Raw genomic sequence first — 25,085 nt, 5'->3', positions numbered from 1 at the left:
ACTGGTTTTGGCATGGACAGCTTGGGCCAAAGGGCTTGTTTCTGTGCTGTACATTTCTATGACTGTATAAATAATCATTGCGGGTGTTCCCTTCAAAGAAATGCATACTGTTCTGGATACTATTGGACTCTGTTGCAGCAGAAAGTCACAGCAGTTGGGTCTCTGGCAATGTCTGGTTCCGCGGCTCGGAGGGAAGGTGGGACAAGAGGTGAACAGTAGTGATAAAGGATTCACTGGTTAAAGGGACAGAAGAGATTCTGTGGATGAAAACATGACTAACAGATGTTATGTTGCCTTCCAGGTGCCAGAGTCAGAGACATCTAGGGATCCATAGCATACTTAACAGGAAAGGTGAACAGCCAGACGTCAGGGTCCACATCAGTACCAATCACAGAGGCAGAAAGTGTGATGAATTCCTGTAAAGTGCATTCAGAAAATGAAGTGCGGTTAAAGGACTCTTGCCACACGCTGGTGAGGCCAGAGCTAGGAAAACAATGCCCTGAAACGTGGCTAAGGAGATGGTGCAGGAGGAGGGATTCAGATATTTGGATCATTGGATTATTTTCCAAAGTTTAAAGTAAATTTATCAAAGTTAAATAGCTGTCATGATATACAACCCTAAGTTTGATTTTCTTGTGGGCACTCACAGTAAATCCAAGAAACACAATAGAATCAAAGAAAGATTGCACCCAAGAGGAAGGGCAGATACCAATGTGCAAAGGACGTCAAATTATACCAGGATGTATAGATCTGGACCCAGCTTTGAGATTTTTGATTGGAGCATTGCCCTCTATTTTCTAAGCTCCATGTATTCATTCAGGAGTCCCTTAAAAGACCCTATTGTTTCGGCCTCCACCAATGCCACTGGCAGCCCATTCCACGCACTCACCACTCTCTACGTTTAAAAAAAACTTACCGCTGACATCTCGTCTGTACCTACTTCCAAGCACCTTAAAACTATGCCCTCTCATGCTAGTCATTTCAGCCATGGGGAAAAGCCTCTTACCATCCACATGATCAACGTCTCTCATTATCTTATCAGACCTTATCTTGTAAACCTCTGTCAGGACACCTCTCATCCTCCGAGTTCACTCAACCTATTCTCATACGGCATGCTCCCCAATCCAGACAACATCCTTAAAAATCTCCTCTGCAACCTTTCCATGGTTTCCATGTCTTTCCTACTGTGAGGCGATCAGAACTGAGCACAGTACTCCAAGTGGAGTCTGATCAGGGTCCTATCTAACTGCGACGTTACCTCTCGGCTCTTAGACACAATCCCATGATTGACGAAGGCCAATGCACCATATGTCTTCTTAATCAGAGTCCGCGAAGCTGCTTTGAGTGTTCTAAGGACTTGGAACCCAAGATCCCTCTGATCCTGCACACTGCCAAGAGTATTACCACTAGTACTATATTCTGCCATCATATTTGACCTACCAAAATGAACCACGTCACACTTACCTGAGTTGAACTCCAGCTGCCACTTCTCAGCCCAGTTTTGCATCCTATCAATGTCCCATTGTAACCTCCAACAGCCCTCCGCACTATCCACAACACCCCCAACCTTTGTATCATATAACCATATAACAATTACAGCATGTAAACAGGCCATCTCGGCCCTTCTAGTCCGTGCAAACGCTTACACTCACCTAGTCCCACTGGCCTGCACTCAGCCTGTAACCCCCCATCCATTCCTTTCCTGTCCACATACCTATCCAATTTTACTTTAAATGACAATACCAAACTTGCCTCTGCCACTTTGGCTGGAAGCTCATTCCACACAGCTACCACTCTCTGAGTAAAGAAATTCCGCCTCGTGTTACCCTTAAACTTTTGCCCCCCCAATTCTCAAATCATGTCCTCTTGTTTGAATCTCCCCTACTCTCAATGGAAAAAGCCTATCCACGTCAACTCTATCTATTCCCCTCATTATTTTAAAAACCTCTATCAAGTCCCCCCTCAACCTTCTATGCTCCAAAGAATAATGACCTAACTTGTTCAGCCTTTCCCTGTAACTTAGGTGCTGAAACCCAGGTAACATTCTAGTAAATCTTCTCTGTACCCTCTCTATTTTGTTGATATCTTTCCAATAATTCGGTGACCAGAACTGTACAAAATACTCCAAATTTGGCCTCACCAATGCCTTGTACAATTTTAACATTACATCCCAACTCCTTTTCTCAATGCTCTGATTGAAAAAGGCCAGCATACCAAAAGCTTTCTTCACCACCCTATCCACATGAGATTACACCTTCAGGGAACTATGCACCATTATTCCTAGATCACTCTGTTCTACTGCATTCTTCAATGCCCTACCATTTACCATGTATGTCCTATTTGGATCATTGCTACCAATAAGTAACACCTCACACTTACCAGCATTAAACTTCATCTCCATCGTTCAGCCCACTCTTCTAACTGGCCTAAATCTTTCTGCAACTGTTGAAAACCTATTTCACTATCCACAACGCCACCTACCTTAGTATCATCTGCATACTTCCTAATCCAATTTACTACCCCATCATCCAAATCATTAATGTATATGACAAACAACATTGGACTCAATACAGATCCCTGAGGCACACCACAAGTCACCAGCCTCCAACCTGACAAACAGTTATCCACCACTACTCTCTGGCGTCTCCCATCTAGCTACTGTTGAATCCGTTTTACTACTTCAATATTAATACCAAACGATTGAACCTTCCTAACTAACCTTCCATGTGGAACCTTGTCAAAGGCCTTACTGAAGTCCATATAGACAACATTCACTGCTTTACCCTCGTCAACTTTCCTCGTAATCTCTTCAAAAAACTCAATAAGATTTGTCAAACATGAACTTCCACGAACACCGTCATTAACTTCACCAATGTTGGCGATCTCCTATCCACTGCTACCAAACTCATAGTTTCCTCACCCTGCATTGCTTCTTTCTACCTCCTGTCCAACAGCCACAAACCTTTTTGTTCAGTTAGGCCCATTGTCTCTACCTGCTCCACCGAACTCGTGTCTAATACCTCGACTCCATTGTATCCTTTTTGGTTTAGTCCATTCCCACTTACATCTGCATCACTTCACATGCTCTCAATCTCCTCTTTTCTTTTTAAATCTTTTTATTAATTTTCAAATACATAGGCATAATAACAATAGTAGTACAGAGAGATTGTTGGTAAACAGTATATACGAGTAAAAGCTATAGATAACACAAATGTACTAAGCCTCCCAAACTCTTCATGTAAATAAACATGATAGAAAAAAAGAAAACGTGTCAAAAATCTCCAAATAAGAAAACAAAGAAAAACTAAACTAACCTGAGCAAAAATAAACTAAACAAAGCTGGGCTATTATATTACATCAGAATCAATCAATAATGTCAATAACTCCGCTCCTCTATCCATATATTTAAGGTTAATAAAAAGGATTCAGAAAAGGTGAAGTTACATCATGTGAAAATGTTGAATAAATGGTCTCCAAGTTTCTTTGAATTTAATCAAAGGGTCAAAAGTGACACTTTTGATTTTTTCTAAATTTAAACAAGATTTAGTTTAGGAAAACCGTTGGAATATAGTAGGAGGATTAATCTCTTCCCAGTTCAATAAAATGGATCTTTTAGCCATTAATGTAACAAATGCAATCATCCAACAAGCTGAAGAAGATAGGTAATTATATTTCACCATTGGTAAGCCAAAAATTGCAGTAACAGGTTGAGGATATAAATCAATACGCAAAGCCGTTGAAATAATATCAAAAATGTCTTTCCAATATTTCTCCAAAAGAGGACAAGACCAGAACATATGAGTCAAAGAAGCTACCTCAGAATGACATCTATCATAGATAGGATTTATATTGGAGTAAAAACAAGCTAGCTTGTCTTTAGACATATGGGCCCCATGCACCACCTTAAATTGTATCAAGGCATGCTTAGCACATATAGAGGAGGAGCTAACTAATTGGAGAATTTTTTCCCATTTCTCCATAGGTAAAGAAAGTTGAAGTTCCCTTTCCCATTCATTCTTAATTTTATCTAATATACCTGGCTGTATTTTCATAATCATATCATAAATAGTTGCTATTAAACCCTTCTGATAAGGGTTTAAACCTGAAATTTTTTCCGTGGTATCAGTTGGATATGAATTCAAAAAAATATATAACATATTATTCAAAACGTTTCTAATTTGTAAGTATCTAAAAAAATGGGACCTGGGCATATTATATTTATTAGACAACTGTTCAAAATACATGAGTTATTCAAGAATAAGTCACAAAAACATGTTATACCTTTCGTTTTCCATAACAAAAAAGCTTGATCCATAACAGAGGGTTGAAACAAGAAATTAGATATCATAGAGCTTGATAGAATAAATTTGTTCAAGCCAAAAAATTTACAAAATTGAAAGCATATTCGTTGTTTATATTTAATTATTGGATTAACCATTTGTTCATTCAATTTAGAAAGAACAAAGGGAAGCAAGGTCCTTAAAATAGAAGCCAATGAAAACCCTTGTATGGATTTACATTTAAGGTTTACCCATTGTGGACTTTGAATAACATCCAAATCCTGTGTCCAAAATGTTAAATATCGGATATTAATTTCCCAGTAATAAAATCTAAAATTCGGCAATGCCAAACCACTATCCTTTTCAAACTTCTGTAAATATTTTTTACTTAACCTTGGACTTTTATTCTGCCATATGTATGAAGGAATTTTAGAATCAACAATAGCAAAAAAGGATTTAGAAATAAAAATTGGTAGTGCTTGAAATAAGTATAAAAACTTAGGTAAAATAATCATCTTAATAGCATTGATTTGACCAATCAGTGATAAAGACAATGGGGACCATTTAGTAAGCAATTGTTTAACCTGACCAATTAAAGGTAAAAAATTGACCTTAAATAAATCCTTATGCTTCTTAGTAATTCTAACACCCAAATAAGTAAAATAATCTGTAACTAATCAGAATGGTAAACATTTATAAATTGGAACCTGCATATTTAATGGGAAGATTTCACTCTTATTAAGATGCAGTTTGTAGCCAAAAAAGCTACTAAACTCAGCAAGCAGAGATATAACTGCAGGAATGGATTTCTCAGGATTAGAAATATATAGTAACAGGTCATCTGCATATAATGATAGCTTGTATGTCCCATTCCCACGGGTAACGCCAAATATATTGGGTGAGTCACAAATAGCAATAGCTAAAGGTTCCAAAGCAATATTGAATAATAAAGGGCTAAGAGGGCACCTTGCCTGGTGCCACGAAACAACTCAAAAAAGGGAGATCTTTGATTATTGGTAAATACTGAAGTGTAAGGGGTATTGTATATCAATTTAATCCAAGATATAAATTTCGGACTAAAATTAAATTTCTCAGGAATACTGAGTAAGTATGGCCATTCAATTCTGTCAAATGCTTTCTCAGCGTCCAGTGAAATTACACATTCTGGAGTTATAGATGAGGGAGTGTAAACTATATTAATTAATCTCCTAATATTAAAAGATGAATAATAATTTTTAATAAATCCAGTCTGGTCGACAGAGATAATTTTTGGCAAAACAGTCTCCAATCTAGTTGCCAATATTTTAGAAGAAATATTGGAATCAACATTCAGCAAGGATATAGGCCTATATGATGCACATTCAGTAGGATCTTTATCTTTTTTTTAAGAATTAGGGAAATAGAGGCTTCGTAAAAAGATTGCAGTAACTTACCTATGGTTAATGCATCCTTAAAGATTTTACATAACCAAGGAGAAAGTATAGTAGAAAAGGATTTTTAAAAATTCTATCGTGTAACCATCTGGACCAGGTGCTTTACCTGACTTCATTGAAAAAAAAAGCCTTTATTTCTTCTTCTGTAATAGGTGCATTTAAAGTTAAACATTCATTGAGTGATAATTTCAGAATATTCAATTTCCTTAAAAATTCATACATTATAGTGGAGTCATCAGGAGATTCTGATTGATATAAAGTAGTATAAAATTCTTGAAAAGATTTGTTTATCTCATCATGATCAACCATCAGAGTACCATCTCATTTACGCATCTTGATAATCTGGTGTTTAACCGAAGCAGTTGTCAATTGATTAGCCAGTAATTTACCAAATTTATCACCATGTATATAAAACTGTCTCCTAATTTTAATTAATTGATTTTCAATCGAGGATGTTAGTAATAGACTATGCTCCATTTGAAGTTCAACTCTCCCTTTATAAAGCTCCTTACTAGGAGCAATAGAATATTTCTTATCAATTTCTTTAATCTTGTCAACCAGCATCAGTATTTCATTATTGATTCATTTTTTTCACACCGGCAGAATATGAAATAATTTGTCCACGGATATATACTTTAAAAGTGTCCCATAATACTCCACTGGAAATTTCTTCCGTAAAATTTGTTGAAAAGAAAAAATCAATCTGTTCCTTAATAAAATTGACAAAGTCCAAGTCCTGAAGTAGAATGGAATTGAACTGCCATTGTCTAGTACTAGAAAATGTATCCATTATTTTGATAGATAGTTTCAAGGGCACATGGTCAGAGATGGCAACAAATTTTAATTCCCTGGACCCGACTGCCTCATTTTCACCATGAATATCAAGTCCCTATGCATTTCTAGCTCCCATCAAGAAGGCCTTAAAGCTCTCTGCTTTTTTCTCAGTAAAAGAACCAACTGGTTGCCCTCTGCCATTACCCTCCTTCTTCTGGCAGAACTGGTCCTCACCGTGAACAATTTCTCCCTCAGCTCTTCCTACTTTCTCCAAACTCAAGGGGCAGCCATGGGCACTTGCATGGACTCCAGCTAAGCCTGCCTTTCAGTTGGCTACATGGAACAGTCCAGGTCCCAAGCCTTCCCCGGTAATGCTCTCTGATGCTTTCTGCACTACAGTACATTGTTGACGGCATTGGTGCTACTTCACACACCCACGTTGAGCTCGACAACTTCATCAACCTTGCTTCCAACTTCCCCCCACCCTTAAATTCACTTGGTCCCTTTCTGACACTTCTCTCCCCTTTCTCAATATCTCTATCTCCATCTCTGGAAACAAACTATCAACTGAAATCTTTTATAACTCAACCGATTCCCACAGCTAGCTTAACTATACCTCTTCCCATCCTGTCTCCTGGAAAAATGTTATAACCTTTTCTCAGTTCCTTTGTCTTTGCCATATCTATCCCTGGGATGAAGCTTCCTTTCCAGAACATCAGAGATGTCCTCCTTCTTCAAAGGATAGTGTTTCCCTTCTTCCACTGTTGACGCTGCCTTCATCACATCCCATCCATAACCCAGACATCTATGCTCACCCCATATTCCTGTCAGCTTAACAGAGATGGAGTCCTTCTTGTTCTTACCTACCGCACCATGAGCCTAGGTATCCAACACATCATTCTTCACAACTTCCACCATCTTCAACGTGATCCTACCAGCAAACACATCTCTGCCTCTTCCACCCTCAGAACTCTCCACTTTCCACAGGGTTCGCTTCCTCCATGATTCCCTTGCCCAATTGTCCCTCCTCACAAATCTCCCTCCTGGCACGTATCACTACAAGCAGCAAAAATGCTACACCTGCTGATTCAAACCCTCCCTCACCTCCATTCAGGGCACCAAACAGTCCTTCCGGGTGAGGAAGCTCCATCTGTGAATCTGGTGGGGTTGTCTATTGTATCTGGTGCTCCAGATGTGGCCTCCTCTACATTGCTGAGATTCCACATAAAGTGGGGGAATGCTTTGTGCAGAGCTTCTGCTCCATCTGTAAAAAGTGTAATTAACTGGCAGCTAACCATTGTAACTTCTATCCCCATTCCCATTCTGTCATGTCTGTCTACAGCCTCCTCTTCTGCTATGATGAGGTCACACTCAGGTTGAAGGAGCGGCATCACATATTCCATCTAGGTAGTCTCCAACCTGATAGCATGAACATCAATTTTTCCTTCAATAATTTTTTCCCTCCCCTTCCCTTTCCTTCTATTCACCACTCTGAACTCTTACCTCTTCTCCTCACCTGCCCAGTGCCTACCTCTGGTGCACCTCCTTCTTTCACATGGACCACACTCCTATCAGATTCATACTTCTTCAGCTATATGCCTTTTCCACCTATCACCTTTCAGTTTCTCTTTTCTCACCTGGCTTCACTTATCACTTTCTAGCTTGTCCTTCTTCCCTTTCCTCACCTTTCTGGCATCTACCCCCTTTCTTTCTTGTCCTGATGAAGAGTCTCAGTTTGATATGTCAACTGTTTATTTATAGAATGGGCTTACCAGTCTATGAGTGGAAAACTAAAATCTCCCACAATCACAACCTTGTGCCTACTACAAATATCTGCTATCTCCTTACAAATTTGCTTCTCCAATTCTTGCTCCCCCTTAGGTGGTCTATAATACACCCCTATAAGTATTACTACACCTTTCCCATTCCTCAATTCCACCCAAATAGTCTCCCTCGATGAGCCCTCTAATCTATCCAGCCAGAGCACCGCTGTAATATTTTCTCTGACAAGCAACGCAACACCTCCCCTTCTTGTCACTCCGATTCCATCACACCTGAAGCAACGAAATCCAGGAATATTTAGTTGCCAATCACACCCCTCCTGCAACCATGTTTCACCAATAGCTACAACATCATATTTCCAGGTATCAATCCATGCTCGAAGCTTATCCACCTTTCTTACAATGCTCCTAGCATTAAAAACGATGCATATAAGAAACTCTCCACCTCTTCCTCTCTGTTTATCCCTAACGATGCTATCAACTTTATTATCTTTTTCTTCCTTCTCCCCATCTTCCGTCTAGTGCTCCCCTTCTCTATCACCTGCCTATCCTCCCTCACACACTGTCTACTAGCTTCCTCTATTTGTGAACTAACCTCCTCTCCCAAAGTCTCTTTAAATTGATTCCCACTTGCCAACCATTCTAGCCTTCACAAATCTCCCCACCAGGATATTGGCCCCCCCGAGGATTCAAGTGTAACCCTACCTTTTTGTACAGGTCACACCTGCCCCAAAAGAGTTCCCAATGATCCAGAAACTTGAATCCCCGCCCCCTGCTCCAATCCCTCAGCCATGCATTTATCCTCCACCTCATTCCATTCCTACTCTCATTGTCACCTGGCCCTGGCAGTAATCATGAGATTACTACCTTTGTGGTCCTTCTTCTCTTTGTGGTCATCAGCAAATTTACTAACCCATCCCTCCACTTCCTCATCCAGGTCATTTATGAAAATCATAAAGAGTAGAGGTCCCAGAACAGATCCCTGAGCCACACCACTGGTCATCGGCCTCCATGCAGAATATGACCCATCTGCAACCACTCTTTGCCTTCTGTGGGCAAGCCAGTTCTAGATCCACAAAGCAATATCCCCTTGGATCCCATGCTTATACTTACTTTCTCAATAAGCCTTGCATGGGGTACCTGATAAAATGCCTTGCTAAAATCTAAATACACTACAGCTACGGCTTGACCTTCATCAATGTGTTAGTCAGATCCCCAAAATTTCAATCAGGCTCGTATGGCACGACCTGCCTTTGACAAAGCCACGCTGATTAGCTAACCCTAATTATGCTCTCCACATGTTCATAAATCCTGCCTCTTGGGATCTTCTCCATCAACTTACCAACAACTGGTCTATAATTTCCTGGGATATCCCTACTCTCTTTCTTGAATAAGGGAGTAACATCCGCAATCCTCCAATCCTCTGGAACCTCTTATGTCCTCACTGATCATGCAAAGATCGTTGCCAGAGACACAGGAATCTTCTCCCTCGCTTCCCAGAGTAGCCTGCAGTACATTCCATCCAGACCCGGTGACTTATCCAACTTGATGCTTTCCAAAAGATCTACCACATCTTCTTTCTTTATATCTACATTCTCAAACTTTTCAGTCTACTGCAATTCATCCCTACAGTTGCCAAGATCCTTTTCCATAGTGAATACTGAAGCAAAGTATTCATTAGGTACCTCCACTATTACCTCCAGTTCCATACATACTTTTCCACTGTCACACTTGATTGGTCCTTCTCTTTCATGTCTCATCCTCTTGCTCTTCACATACTCATACAATGCCTTGGGGTTTTCCTTAACCCTGTCCGTAAATACCTTCTGGCTCTCCCAATTACATTCTTAAACTCCTTCCTACAAGCCTTATAATCTAGATGCCTATCATTACCTAGTTTTTTGAAGCGATTCATCCTGAGGTTCGGGATACTTTGGAAACTGTCTCGCAACAACAGTACCCACATTACTGGGAAGCTAATGGAAGAAGTATGTAAGGCCTTACAGATTGACCAACTGTCAATCCCATCCTCAGTCGGCAAGCTTAGTAGATAGGGTAAATGGAATGGATCAAATAAGCTGAGCAAAATGTGTGGGCGACTGAAAGCTAATGAGGAGAGTGGTATTTTTATCAAAAGCTACGCCAAACATGCATAAAAAGTTAAAACCAGCATTAGAGACAATGAAAACTTTCTAGAGCAAATCTCTGCATTAACTGAACTTGCAAAAGGACACTGTGGTTCAACGGATATGCATTCTATGAAGTTTCAAAGCGAAATACAAATCATTAAAGCACAGCCAGTTAGTGATGCTTCAGGGGATGATGGTAGTGACACTACAGCTGGCGCTCCGGTCTGGGAAGCCCCGTCCAAGGAATTGCAGATAGTCTCCATCATCCGAACTCAGGAGTATTAGACTACTGTTACAGTGCCACCATCGGAACTCCGAGTAATTACAGGATGGACATGACGTGGACTCTATAGTGCCCCCTCGTGACTGATGTGAGAATGACTGATGACACAAAAAGTTGATGGCGAGGTCAGATTACAATAGGTTCATTGTCACCAGTATGTGTCGTCAAATTTGTTAACCTAGCAGCAGCAGCAGTTCAAAGCGACACATAATCTCATGGAGAATAATAATAATAGTAAACAAACAAGTAAATCAGTTACGTATATTGAATATATTTTTTAAAACATGCAAAAACAGAAATACTGTATATTGTAAAATGTGTGAGGTACTGATCACGGGTTCAATTTCCATTTCCATTTCCATTTAGGGAAGAAGCTGCTCCTGAATCGCTGAGTGTGTCCCTTCTGGCTTCTGTATCTCCTACCTCATGGTATCAGTGAGATAAGGGTATGCCCTAGGTGCTGGGGGACCTTAATAATGGGCACTGCCTTTCTGTGACACAGCTTCCTAAAGATATCCTGGGTACTTTTAGGCTAGTGCCCCAGATGGAGCTGACTAGATTTACAACTTTCTGCAGCTTATTTCGGTCTTGTGCAGTAACCCCTCCATACCAGACAGTGATGCAGTCTGTCAGAATGCTCTCCATGGTACAACTATAGAAGTTTTTGAGGGTACTTGTTCACATACTAAATCTCTTCAAACTCCTAGTAAAGTCTAGCTGCTGTCTTGCCTTCTTTATAACTACATCGATATGTTGGGACCAGGTTAGATCCTCAGAGTTCTTGACACCCAGGAACTTGAAGCTGCTCACTCTCTCCACTTCTGTTCCCAATATGAGGATTGGTATGTGTTCCTTCGTCTTACCCTTCTTGGAGTCCACAATCAGCTCTTACGTCTTACTGATGCTGAGTGCCAGGTTGTTGCTGCTGCACCATTCCACTAGTTGGCAAATCTCACTCCTGTATGCCCTCTCGTCACCGCCTGAGATTCCACCAACAATTGAATCGTCAGCAAATTTATAGATGGTATTTGAGCTATGCCTAAGCACACAGTCATGAGTATACAGAGAGTAGAGCAGTAAGCTAACTGCACACCCCTGAGATGCGCCCTTATTGATTGTCAGCAAGGAGGATACATTACCACCAATCCGCACAGATTGTGGTCTTCTGGTTAGGAAGTCAAGGATCCATTTGCAAAGTGAGGTATAGAGGCCCAGGTTCTGCAACTTAGAACATAGAACATACAATAGTACAGCACATTATAGGCCTTTCGACCCACAATGTGGTGCTGACCCTCAAACCCTGCCTCACACATAATTCCCCACCTTAAATTCTTTCATACACCTGTCTAGTAGTCTCGTAAACTTCACTAGTGTATCTGCCTCCACCACTGACTCAGGCAGCGCATTCCACGAACCAACCACTCTCTGAGTAAAAAACCTTCTTCTAATATCTTCCTTGAATTTCCCTCCCCTTACCTTAAAACCATGTCCTCTTGTACTGAGCAGTGGTGCCCAGGGGAAGAGGTGCTGGCTGTCCACTCTGTCTATTCCTCTTAATATCTTGTACACCTCTATTATGTCTCCTCTCATCCTCCTTCTCTCCAATGAGTAAAGCCCTAGCTCCCTTAATCTTTGATCATAATCCATACTCTCTAAACCAGGCAGCATCCTGATAAATCTCCTCTGTACCCTTTTCCAATGCTTCTACACACTTCCTATAGTGAGGTGACCAGAACTGGACACAGTACTCCAAGTGTGGCCTAACTAGAGTTTTATAGAGCTGCATCATTACATTGCGTCTCTTAAACTCTATCCCTTGACTTATGAAAGCTAACACCCCATAAGCTTTCTTAACTACCCTATCTAACTGTGAGGCAACTTTCAAGGATCTGTGGACATGTACCCACAGATCCCTCTGCTCCTCCACACAACCAAGTATCCTGCCATTTACTTTGCACTCTGCCTTGGAGTTTGGCCTTCCAAAGTGTACCACCTCACACTTATTCTGGTTGAACTCCATCTGCCACTTCTCAGCCCACTTCTGCATCCTATCAACGTCTCTCTGCAATCTTTGATGATCCTCTACACTATCTACAACACCACCAACCTTTGTGTCGTCTGCAAACTTGCCAACCCACCCTTCTATCCCCACATCCAGGTCATTAATAAAAATCATGAAAAGTAGAGGTCCCAGAACAGATCCTTGTGGGACACCACTAGTCACAACCCTTCAATCTGAATGTACTCCCTCCACCATGACCCTCTGCCTTCTGCAGATGAGCCAATTCAAGCTTCCCTGGATCCCATGCCTTCTGACTTTCTGAATAAGCCTACCATGTGGGGCCTTGTCATATGCCTTACTAAAATCCATGTAGATCACATCCACTGCACTATCCTCATCTATATGCCTGGTCACCTCCTCAAATAATTATCAGGCTTGTTAGGCACGATCTGCCCTTCATAAAGCCATGCTGACTGTCCCTGATCAGACCATGATTCTCCAAATGCCCATACATCCTATCTCTAAGAATCTTTTCCAACAGCTTTCCCACCACAGACGTAAGGCTCACTGGTCTATTATTACCTGGACTATCCCTGCTACCTTTTTTGAACATGGGGACAACATTCACCTCCTTCCAATCCTCCAGTACCATTCCTGTGGACAATGAGGACACAAAGATCCTAGCCAGAGGCTCAGCAATCTCTTCCCTCGCCTCATGGAGCAGCCTGGGGAATAGTCCGTCAGGCCTCGGGGACTTACCCGTCCTAATGTATTTTAACAACTCCGACACCTCCTCTCCCTTAATATCAACATGCTCCAGAACATCAACTTCACTCATATTGTCCTCACCCTCATCAAGTTCCCTCTCATTGGTGAATACCGAAGAGAAGTATTCATTGAGGACCTCGGTCACTTCCACAGCCTCCAGGCACATCTTCCCACTTTTATCTCTAATCGGTCCTACCTTCACTCCAGTCATCCTTTTGTTCTTCACATAATTGAAGAATGCCTTGGGGTTTTCCTTTACCCTACTCGCCAAGGTCTTCTCGTGCCCACTTCTCAGCCCCTTCTTAAGCACCTTTCTTGCTACCTTATATTCCTCAATAGACCCATCTGATCTTTGTTTCCTAAACCTCATGTATGCTGCCTTCTTCCAGCAGACTAGATTTTCCACTTCCCCTGTCACCCATGGTTCCTTCATCCTACCGTTCTTTATCTTCTTCACCGGGACAAATTTATCCCTAACACCCTGCAAAAGATCCTTAAACATCGACCATACGTCCATAGTACATTTCCCTGCAAGAACATTCACACCCGCAAGTTCTAGCCTTCTAGCCTCATAATTTGCCCTTCCCCAATTAAAAATTTTTCTGTCCACTCTGATTCTATCCTTTTCCATGATAACGCTAAAGGTCAGGGAGCGGTGATCACTGTCCCCCAGGTGCTCACCCACTGACAGATCTGTGACCTGACCCGGTTTGTTACCTAATACTAGATCTAGTATGGCATTCCCCCAGTCGGCCTGTCAACATACTGTGACAGGAATCCATCCTGGATCAGTACTTCTGAATCAGGATTGTGGGAAAGTTGGTATTAAATGCTGAGCGATAATTGATGAACACCATCCTGACATAGGTGTTTGTGTTGTCCAGGTGGTCTAACGTCGTGTGGAGAGCCATTGAGATTGCGTCTGCCGTTGACCTATTGTTATGATAGGCAAATTGCAATGGGCCCAGGTCCTTTCTGAGGCAGAAGTTCAGTCCAGTCATTACCAACCTCTCCAAGCTTTTCATCACTCACGATGTGAGTGCTACCGTGTGATAGTCATTATTATTATTATTATTATTATTATATTATATCATTATTCTTCTTGGGCACTGGTATAATTGTCATTTTGAAGCCAGTGGGAACTTCCGCTCATTTCAGTGAGAGGATGAAATGATTGCTAAATGATGTATTGACAGGCTGGTGGCAGATTCTTTGATGGTTGTTCAACCGCTCAACAATCTGCTGAAACACAAGAAGTGCTCAGGCGATCCTGTGATTCTTAATGAATAACAGCTTGAAGCATTTTAAACTTTAAAAGAGACACGTGCATTAAGAATCCCAGATACAGCTGGCCAATTCACTCTGTATGTCAAGCAGAAATTCACAATAGCAGTCTTAAATCAAGAACTTGGAGTCTGACAGTATCCTTGAACTACTTCCTCCCCTCCCCCTCGCTGGCTATCCATCCCACAGGATGTTGAAGGTTCCTTTCAGTCTGTTAGTGGGGATTGATATGTGCATCCTGGAGTGGCTGTACAGGCCGATCCTTGACAGGCACTGCTTGCCACATATTTGGCAGGTGAGGCTGCAGGGGCAACAGAAGCAGAAGCTCTGCTACGGCTCTTCCTGTGCCTTTCCTCTGTTGTCTCTTTGAGCTTGTTCTCAGCAGCGTCCACACCTTTTCTGATGGCATCCCTCCATTGTGAGCGATCTTGAACCAGGTCCTCCCACGTTGATGGTGCAATGTCAGCTTTCTTGAGGCTCCTGTGCAGAACATCCTTGTACAGTAGTCGCTGGCCTTCTCGTTTTCGGGTACCAGTGGACAGCTGGCCACACAAGACATCCTTGTGCAGCGTTCCGTCAGGCATTTTGACATGTCCCTGCCCAGTGCAGTTGGGCTGACACCACCAAGGTTGAAACTGCTGGCATTCCGGCTTGAGACATGACCTCGGTATTGAAGACCTTGTCTCACCAGGTGATCTTCATCAGAGAATGTAGGTGATGCTGCTGCAGTTGGTCAAGCTGGCGTAAGTGACTCTGATATGGGCACCACGTAAGTGACTCACATCCGTATAGCAAGGCTGATATGACAACGGCCCTGTACACCTTGCAACTGGTGGCCAACCTGATGTTCTGTGACCAAACTCGATCTTTCAGCTGACCAAAGGCAAAGCAGGCTTTTCTGGTTCTTGTCTCAATCTCTCCATCCAGAGAAGCTGAGGATGTTATTATGCTGCCCAGGCAGCAAAACGTGTTGACAGCATTGAGACGAGTGTCATCAATGAGGACAGCTGGGTCTTCGTAGCTTGAGCCAGGAGCCGGTTAGTACAAAACTTACGTCTTTTTCAGGCTAATTGTCAGTCTGAAGCTTTTGGCTGCACTGTCAAAGCGACTGGTGATCTCCTGTAAGTCTTCGAGAGAGTGGGCAACCAGTGCACAGTCATCTCTCCCCCATCTTCTTTTCTTTCTTTTTACAATATTTTTATTCAGAAGAAAAAAAACAAGATTTACAGAGGGCAACACATAGATACATCTCAACATAACTTGTGTACATTCATATATTGTAATAAAATTGATCAAAATGTTATAGCATAACACAAAGGTATACCACTCTGTAATCAAAAATTTAAAGATAAGCCATACATCATAAAATAATTTTTTTATATAAAAAAAGTCAACCCCTTACCAACTACCAAAGAAAAAAGCTGATGGATGACAATGGATAATTAGAAAAAAAAGCATTCACTTAAGAAGAGAAGATAAAAATATACATAAAAGTCTGTACAGTTAAACTTTATAAATTGGGTAAGTAATTTAGGAAAGGTCCCCAAATACCATAAAAAGATTGTTTCGAATTTAAGACTGAGCAGCGGATCTTTTCTAAATTTAAACAAGATATAATATCATGTAGCCATTGAAGATGTGTCGGAGGGGTAGACTCCTTCCATTTAAGCAAGATTGCTATTCTTGCTAAAGGAGAGGTAAAAACTAAAACCTGTAGGTTAGGAGTATTTAAAGTTATATCTTCATTTGCAATAATACCAAACAAGGCAGTAAGGGGATTTGGGTCAAATTGGACCCTAAAAATTTGAGAGAAGGTATGAAATACTTCCCGCCAAAACTTTTGAATTGTAGGGCAAAACCAAAACATATAAATTAAAGAGGCATCAGCAGAGTTGCATTTATTACAAAGCAGAGAAACATTCGGGTAAAAACTGGACAGCTTCTGTTTAGAGATATAAGCTCTATGAACCACTTTAAATTGTAGAAGAGAATAACGAGCACAGAAAGATGATTTATTAACGTGTTTAAGAATTTTATTCCATCTATCATCAGAAATCTGACAATATTACTTTCTGGTCCTATTATATTTATGGTAAAGATTGCCGATCATGGGTCTCCTTAGAAGTTAGTTCTGTAAAAATATTCCTCTATTGTCTCTCTTCTTGGATCATACTCTTCTTTTTCAGCAAATAAAACAACAGATGATATAATTGTTAAGCAAACTTTAAGGATCTGGTCTCAATTTAGAAAATTCTTTGGTTTAGAAATTTTTCATTATCATCTCCCATTCTCCTTAATTATTTTTTTATCCCTTCCATGGCTGACAAAGTCTTTAAAGATTGGGATGAACTAGGTATTAAGTGTTTTTGGGACCTGTTTATCTCAGGATCTCTTGCTTCATTTGACCAATTGTCAAATAAATTTGCACTCCCAAAAACACATTTTTACAGATACCTTCAGATTTTCTACGATTCCAATTAGCTACTTTTCCTATAGGTCCTGATAAAAATTTACTGGACTATCTTTTAAACTTAAAACCTTTTGTTAATGGTTCTATTACCAGTATCTATAACTTGTTGATTGATTCTAGACAAGACTTTTTAGATTAAAAAAAAGCTTGGGAGGATGACCCATCTTCCTGCTCTAACTTCTCATCTTTTTTCCCAGTCCGAATAAAGAGTCTCGGCCCGAAATGTTGACTGTTCTAGTTTTTTCGGCAGATGCTACCTGGCCTGCTGGATTCCTCCAGCATTTTGTGTGTATTTCCTGTTGGTTGTTAGTCTACCAATGATTGAGAGAGGGTTCAAATGGCTGTTGCTGGAACGAAGGCCGTTGATCAGTTTATGTCAGTGCAACTGGAAGAGCAAGGGTCCCTTTCCGGAGAGCAGCAAAATTATATGTACGGAACTGACTAATCTCAGTCCTCCCCATCTCCTAAAAGGTGTATGTAGTTACTGGGACTAATCTGGCTGCCGGGTGTGTCATAGAAACATAGACAACCTACAGCACAATACAGGACCTTTGGTCCACAAAGCTGTGCCGAACATAGAACATAGAACAGTACAGCACATTACAGGCCCTTCGGCCCACAATGTTGTGCCGACCTTCAAACCCTGCCTCCCATATAACCCCCCAACCTTAAATTCTTCCATATACCTGTCTCTTAAACTTCACTAGTGTATCTGCCTCCACCACTAACTCAGGCAGTGCATTCCACACACCAACCACTCTGAGTGAAAAACCATCCTCTAATATCCCTCTTGAACTTCCCTCCCCTTACCTTAAAGCCATGTCCTCTTGTACTGAGCATTGGTGCCCTGGGGAAGAGGCGCTGGCTGTCCACTCTGTCTACTCCTCTTAATATCTTGTACACCTCTATTATGTCTCCTCTCATCCTTTTTCTCTCCAAAGAGTAAAGCCCTAGCTCCCTTAATCTCTGATCATAATCCATACTCTCTAAACGAGGCAGCATCCTGATAAATCTCCTCTGTACCCTTTTCCAATGCTTCTACACACTTCCTATAGTGAGGTGACCAGAACTGGACACATTACTCCAAGTGTGGCCGAACTAGAGTTTTATACAGCTGCATCATTACATTGCGACTCAAACTCTATCCCTTGACTTATGAAAGCTAACACACAATAAGCTTTCTTAACTACCCTATCTACCTGTGAGGCAACTTTCAGGGATCTGTGGACATGTACCCCCAGATCCCTCTGCTCCTCCACACAACCAAGTATCCTGCCATTTACTTTGTACTTTGCCTTGGAGTTTGTCCTTCCAAAGTGTACCGCCTCACACTTCTCTGGGTTGAACTCCATCTTCCACTTCTCAGCCCACTTCTGCATCCTATCAATGTCTCACTGCAATCTTCACCAATCCTCTACAGTATCTACAACACCACCAACCTTTGACTCGTCTGCAAACTTGCCGACCCACCCTTCTACCCCCACATCCAGATCATTAATAAAAATCACAAAAAAGTAGAGGTCCCAGAACAGATCCTTGTGGGACACCACTAGTCACAACCCTCCAATCTGAATGTACTCCCTCCACCACAACCCTCTGCCTTCTGCAGGCAAACCAATTCTGAATCCACCTGGCCAAACTTCCCTGGATCCCATGCCTTCTGACTTTCTGAATAAGCCTACCATGTGGAACCTTGTCAAATGCCTTACTAAAATCCATGTAGAACACATCCATTGTACTACCCTCATCTAAGTGCCTGATCACCTCCTCAAAGAACTCTATCAGGCCTGTTAGGTATGATCTGCCCTTCGGAAAGCTATGCTGACTGTCTCTCATCAGACCATGATTCTCTAAATGCCCATAGATCCTATTTCTAAGAATCTTTTCCAACAGCTTTCCCACCACAGACGTAAGGCTCACTGGTTTGTAATTACCCGGACTATCCCTACTACCTTTTTTGAACATGGGGACAACATTCGCTCCCCTCCAATCCTCCGGTACCATTCCCATGGACAAGAAGGATATAAAGATCCTAGCCAGAGGTTCAGCAATCTCTTCCCTGGCTTCATGGAGCAGCCTGGGGAATATTCCATCAGGCCCCGGGGACTTATCCATCCTAATATATTTTAGCAACTCCAACACCTCCTCTCCCTTTATATTAACATGCTCCAGAACATCAACCTCACTCATATTGTCCTCACCCTCATCAACTTCCCTCTCAGTGATGAATACTGAAGAGAAGTATTCATTGAGGACCTCACTCACTTCCTCAGCCTCCAGGCACATCTTTCCACTTTTATCTCCAATCTGTCCTACCTTCACTCCCGTCATCCTTTTGTTCTTCACATACCATGCGTTGCCGAGTACGATTAGAAGGTGAGAGACCCGAGTTCCCGGAAAGGCGGCTGTTATCTTGCTTACATAGTGTCCCACATGCGACACATTGGCATCACCACCTCACCACTGTCTGGTCCGGCGGCACTGGAGGTCCATGACTGAGGCCGAGAAATTCTGGGTAATTGTCTTTCCGCGATATGGGTCTGCAAGATGGTCCCGGCTACTGATTAATGAAGTATCGGCTTTGGTGAAAATAGCAAATGAAATCGGATAATGTAGGTCATAAAGAGAGCTTTTGCAACATTGGCCTTCATAAATCAGAGCACTGAGTGCAGGAGTTGGCGAGTTATGCTGAAGTTGTATAAGACACTGGTGAAGCCAGGTTTGTAGTTTTGCACGCAGTTCTGAACACTTAGCTATAGGAAAGATTTATCGATCTATTTATTAATTGACATAGAGCGCGGAATGGGCAATACCAGCCCTTCGAGCCATTCTGCCCAGCAACCCCCAACTTAACCGAAGCCGAACCACGGGACAAACGACAAAGACGAATTAACCTACCAGCCGATGTGGCTTTGGACTGAGAAAAGAAATTGGAACAGCTGGTGGAAACCCAGGCAGTCACAGGGAGAACATAAAGCGTTGGGGACTGAACTCGGGTGGCTAGTACTGTGAAGCATTGTGGTAACCCTCACGCTACCACACACATGACAGAGGGCAGTGAAATTTTACACCAATCTCACTGGGACTTGAGGATCAGTGTTATAATGAAAGGTTGAATCGGATAAGACTTTATTCCCTCGAACACAGGAAAATAAGGGGGTATCTTATAGAGGTATGCAAAATTGAGAGTTATAGATGCTACTCTTGCCCATACACCTCTTCCCTCACTACCATTCAAGACCCCAAACATCCTTTCATGTGAGGTGACACGTCACTCGTGAGTGTGTTGCTGTTTCCGGTGCTGCTGGTGTGGTCTCCTGTACATCGGTGTGAGCCGATGTAAATTGGGAGGCCGCTTCGCCGAGCACCTATGAGGGATCTCCCACTGGCCACCCACTTTAATTCCACTTCCCATTCCAATATGTCTATCCTTGGCCTCCTCCACTGCTGTGATGAGGCCACACTTAAGTTGCAGGAACAACGCCTTATATTCCGTCTGGGTAGTCTCCAACCTGATGGCATGAACATCGAATTCTCAGACTTCCGGTATTCCCCCCACCCACCCCTTCACCATTCCCCATCCCCTTTTCCCTCGCTCACCTTATGCCCTTGGCCGCCCATCGCCTCTGTCTGGTGCTCCTGCCATATTTTCTTTCTTCCATGGCCTCTGTCCTCTTTTAGCAAACTCACCCTTCTCCAGCTCTGTATCTCTTTCTCCAATCAACTTCTCAGCTCTTTACTCCGCCCCTCCTCCTTCAGGTTTCACCTATCACCTTATCTTTCTCCCTCTCACACCCCCCTCCCACCTTTTAAATCTACTCCTCAGCTTTTTACGCTAAACCCGCCGAAGGATCTCGGCCTGAAACGTTGACTATAGTCTTTTCCGAAGAAGCAGCCTGGCCTGCTGAGTTTCTCCAATATTTTGTGTATCACTGCTAACAGTACCCAGAGTTCGAATGTCTGAATCCACAGGCTGGTACGGTTGGGAGCGTCTGGTAACAGGACCCCCTCCCCTGGCTGCTTGGAGTCATGTATGAAAGCCGGATACGAGCTGTCTCTCCCAGGCAACCGGCACCTCTCCTCGGTTCCGAATCCTTCCCACTGCCGAACTCCCCAAGCAATGCACAAGTCGAGAAGTCCTCTCACCATGAAGACCCGTTCCCTTTGATGAACCTGCATGGCGGTGGGGCGGATCGTGATGGAGCTACAGAGCTGGCGCGGGCAGGTTTTAATTTGGAAATGTGGAAAGTGGGCATTGGGGAGCTGCAAGGTGTCAGGCTCCGGGTTTACCTACTTGAGAAGCTTGAAGGGTCCAATAAACTTGGACGCCAACTACCTGGCCTCCACTTGCAGAGACAAATCCCGAGTCAAGAGTCCTGTTGCCCAGCATGCAAACCTGGTTGCTGTCTTCACTTGCATTTAGCGTTTATTTCAGCCTCCCAGGTAGAAGCTAACAAATCGATCTCTCCTCGTAGTGTCGGATGAGATCTTCCGGCCGGAGAAACCCCAACCTGGGCCTTCTGCTCAGGGAAGAGTGGTGGAGAATACCGAAACTGATACCTGAAATGGGACATCCCGTGCTCAGAATGTTGTTAAGTGTTGTGGGCGATCTATGCCACACCACTTGTCCGGTCTTTCAGAAGCCTGGCACGTTAGAGTTTGTTCCAAATCTCGGTTCATCCGCTCTATCTGGCCGTTGAACTGGGGAAGGACTTCTGCCCCGACCATCGTTCCCCGGCACGGGGTCGCCCGCGGGTGCTGGGTGCCGCTGAGATTCTACTGTCTCACCTCCAGGCATTGCTAGTACACCCGTCTCTATTAGAGCTAGTTGCTCGTCTCGGTTGATATTTTTCTCACCCTCCGATGTTTCAGAGTTGTGCTAGTATTATGCTGCAAACTGCAAGTTAGCAATTTTCCGAGTAAAAACCACAGCGCATGCGCACCAACTTTATCCATCTGCTCACGAGTGCGAGCATATCGTAACTGTCTCACTGAATCCTGCCTTTTCCCTTCCGGAAGTAGCCAGTCGGGAGTAACGGTAAATCTCTTCCTGTTTTTCCCCGACATTTTCCGAAACTCCAGATCGCCAAGAAGCTCTCAAGATGTGGGTGGTCTCATCCCTGCTCTGTGTTGCCACCTGGGTCGCCTGTTTGGGTAAGTTCTGACTGTGGTGACCGATAGTAATTGGAGAGCCGGGAGAGCTTCCAGCCTCTCCCTTCTCCCCTGTGTTCAGAGCTCTGTCTCTCCCTCTCCTCCGTGTTAAGAGCTCTGCCTATTCCTCTCCTATCACCCCTCTCCCTCTCCCCAGTGTTCACTACTCTGTCTATCCATTTCCTTCTCCCTCTCCCGTGTTGAGTTCTGTCTATTTCTCTCCCCTATGTTCAGAGATCTCTCTCTCCCCCAATTCCCCTCTCCCCTCTCCTTCTCCTCTGTGTTCAGAAATCTGTCTATCCATCTCCCTCTCCCTCCCCCCTCTCGCTGTCCCATGTTCAGAGTTCCTACCCACTCCTTCTTCACCTGTGTTCAGAGCTCTCCCCCTCCCCACCTCCCATCTCTCTCCACCTCCACGCCTGTCCCCAATCCCGTCAACCCCTGCAACTCACTCCATCCCCCTCACCCCCACTCCCCCTCACCCCCACTCCCCCTCACCCCCACTCCCCCTCACCCCTCTCCCCTACCCCCTCTAGCCCCTCAGCCCCACTCCCCCTCACCCCCTCTCCCCTACACCCTCTAGCCCCTCAGCCCTCACCCCTTCTAGCTCTCCCCTCTCCCCTTCCCATCTCTCCCTGTCCACCCCCCCCCTCCCCTCTGTTTATCCCTCTTCCCTGCATTCAGAGCTCTTTCTCTCTCCATATCTCAGAGGCTACCTTTCCCTTTCACTCTCTCTCCCTTCCTCCACATAGACAGAAATGATTTGGAGCTAACTCTAGAATTGGAAAAAGAAGTGTTCCACGTGGTGTACGTGCTGTGAGAATAATTGTGCTGTGGATGTCACAGCCCGACCTTCCTTCCTGACTGTGTTCTCTTGGTCAAGAGGCCACACCTGCAGTTGCAAAGGCAGCTATTGATTCTCATTTCTATGAGTTTGGAGATGATTTTACTTGGAATTGTGGAATGGAAGATGGAGCTGTGGTTGTGAAACAATAGCCTAAGATAGGTATCTTTACTACACGTGGAGCCCACTGTGGGGACAGGGTGAAGAATCCCTCTGGGTGGTACAAGCATTGTTTCTGTGGACTGCAGTGAGGCAGCTCAGTATTCTGGGGTACAGGTGCTACAGGTATGGTCATGGTAGTGGTAAGAGAGGAGTGAGAGATGTAATATCGATTAGGGAGAACATCACAAAAATGCATAAGCTTCAGGAGCAGAATAAGGCCATTTGGCCTGTCAAGTCTGCTCTGTCATTTGATCACATTCTTCTGTCTTCACACTGCAACTCATAACCCCTGACCAATCAAGAACCTATTGATCTCTCACTTAAGTACACCCAATAACTTCGCCACCACAGGCATCCATGGTGACAAATTCCACAGATTTACCACCATCTTTGAATAAGGAAATGCGTCCATCATTTCCCCATTCTCCTTTGCTTCTTTTCTGGTGTCATATTCCAGTGGTCCAATGTCTTCTCTTGCCTCTTTCTTAACCTTTATATGTCCCAAAACACATTTGGAATCTTCTTTTATTGTCTACGGTGGTATTACAACTCCTCTCTTCCAGCTATTTAGGATGTCCTGTGTTGAATTTTACCCTTTTCCCAAACCTTTGGCTTCACACAAATCTTTGCCATAATGTAAAGCCTTCTCTTTTGCTTTTATGCTGCCTGTGACTTCCCTTGTCAGCCTTTATTTCCTCATCGTCCCCTTGGTGTCCTTCTTCTTCCTTGGGATGAAATTCTGCTTTCTCCCAGAAACACTTGCCTTTGCTGCTCTTGTCTCTTTCATGCTGGGACCCATCGGACCATAAGATATAGAAGCAGAAGGTGGCCATTTGGCCCATTGAATCTGCTCTGCCACTCAATCATGGGCTGATCCAGTTCTTCCAGCTTCCCCATTCCTCTGCTTTCTCCCCATACCCTCTGATGTCCTGGCTAATCAAAAACCTATCTCTCTCTACCTTAAATACACCCAATGACTTGGCCTCTACAGCCACTCATGGCAACAATTACACAGATTTACCACTTTCTGACTACAGTAATTTCTTCACATCTCTGTTCTAAATGGGCGTCCTTCAATCCTGAAGTTGTGCCCTCTTGTCCTAGACTCTCCTACCATGGGAAATAAGTTTACTGTATCTAACAACAACACAAACAAAACGCTGGTGGAACACAGCAGGTCAGGCAGCATCTATAGGGAGAAGCGCTGTCGACATTTTGGGCCGGCACCCTTCGTCAGGACTAACTGAAAGGAAAGATAGTAAGAGATTTGAAATCTCTTTCAAATCTTTCAAATCTCTTACTATCTTTCCTTTCGGTTAGTCCTGATAAAGGGTCTCGGCCCAAAAGGTTGACAGCGCTTCTCCCTATAGATGCTGCCTGGCCTGCTGCGTTCCACCAGCATTTTGTGTGTGTTGTTGTTTGAATTTCCAGCATCTGCAGATTTCCTCATGTTTGCCATATCTAATCTCTTTAGGCCTTTTAACATTCAGAATGCTTCTACGAGATTCCCCCCTTCATTCTCCTGAACTCCAGGAAATACAACCCAAGAGCTGCCAGACGTTCCTCAGATGGTAACCCTTTCATTCCTGGAATCATTCTTGTGAATCTTCTCTGAACCCTATACAATGTCAGTATATCCTTTCTAAAATAAGGAGTGCAAAACTGCAACCAGTACTCAAGTGTGGTCTCATGAGAGCTTTATAGAGCTTCAGCATCACATCCCT

At 43.2% G+C, this 25,085-nt stretch overlaps 1 protein-coding gene across 3 annotated transcripts in view; it reads right to left on the bottom strand.

Moving 5' to 3' along the window:
- Positions 1 to 22,127, bottom strand: part of LOC132380941 (uncharacterized) — a 31,470-nt gene extending 9,343 nt beyond the window's left edge. Inside the window, exons 1-2 of one of the 3 annotated variants that reach the window (XM_059949922.1) lie at positions 20,805 to 22,127; positions 11,052 to 15,913 (exon numbers count right to left, since the gene is read on the bottom strand). In XM_059949922.1, coding sequence (XP_059805905.1) covers positions 13,101 to 14,081 — 981 coding nt within the window. In that variant the 5' untranslated portion in view covers positions 14,082 to 15,913; positions 20,805 to 22,127 and the 3' untranslated portion in view covers positions 11,052 to 13,100. Of the gene's footprint in view, positions 1 to 11,051; positions 15,918 to 19,520; positions 20,732 to 20,804 lie in introns of those variants that run through there. The other 2 variants (XM_059949921.1, XR_009507880.1) reach the window with 2 other exon arrangements.
- Positions 22,128 to 25,085: the final 2,958 nt, after the last annotated feature.

Source organism: Hypanus sabinus, chromosome 25, assembly GCF_030144855.1.
Source record: "Hypanus sabinus isolate sHypSab1 chromosome 25, sHypSab1.hap1, whole genome shotgun sequence".
NCBI classification, from domain to species: domain Eukaryota; kingdom Metazoa; phylum Chordata; class Chondrichthyes; order Myliobatiformes; family Dasyatidae; genus Hypanus; species Hypanus sabinus.
The sequence above is the reverse complement of the archived record's forward strand: the minus strand, read 5'-3'. Positions and strand labels throughout refer to the sequence as shown.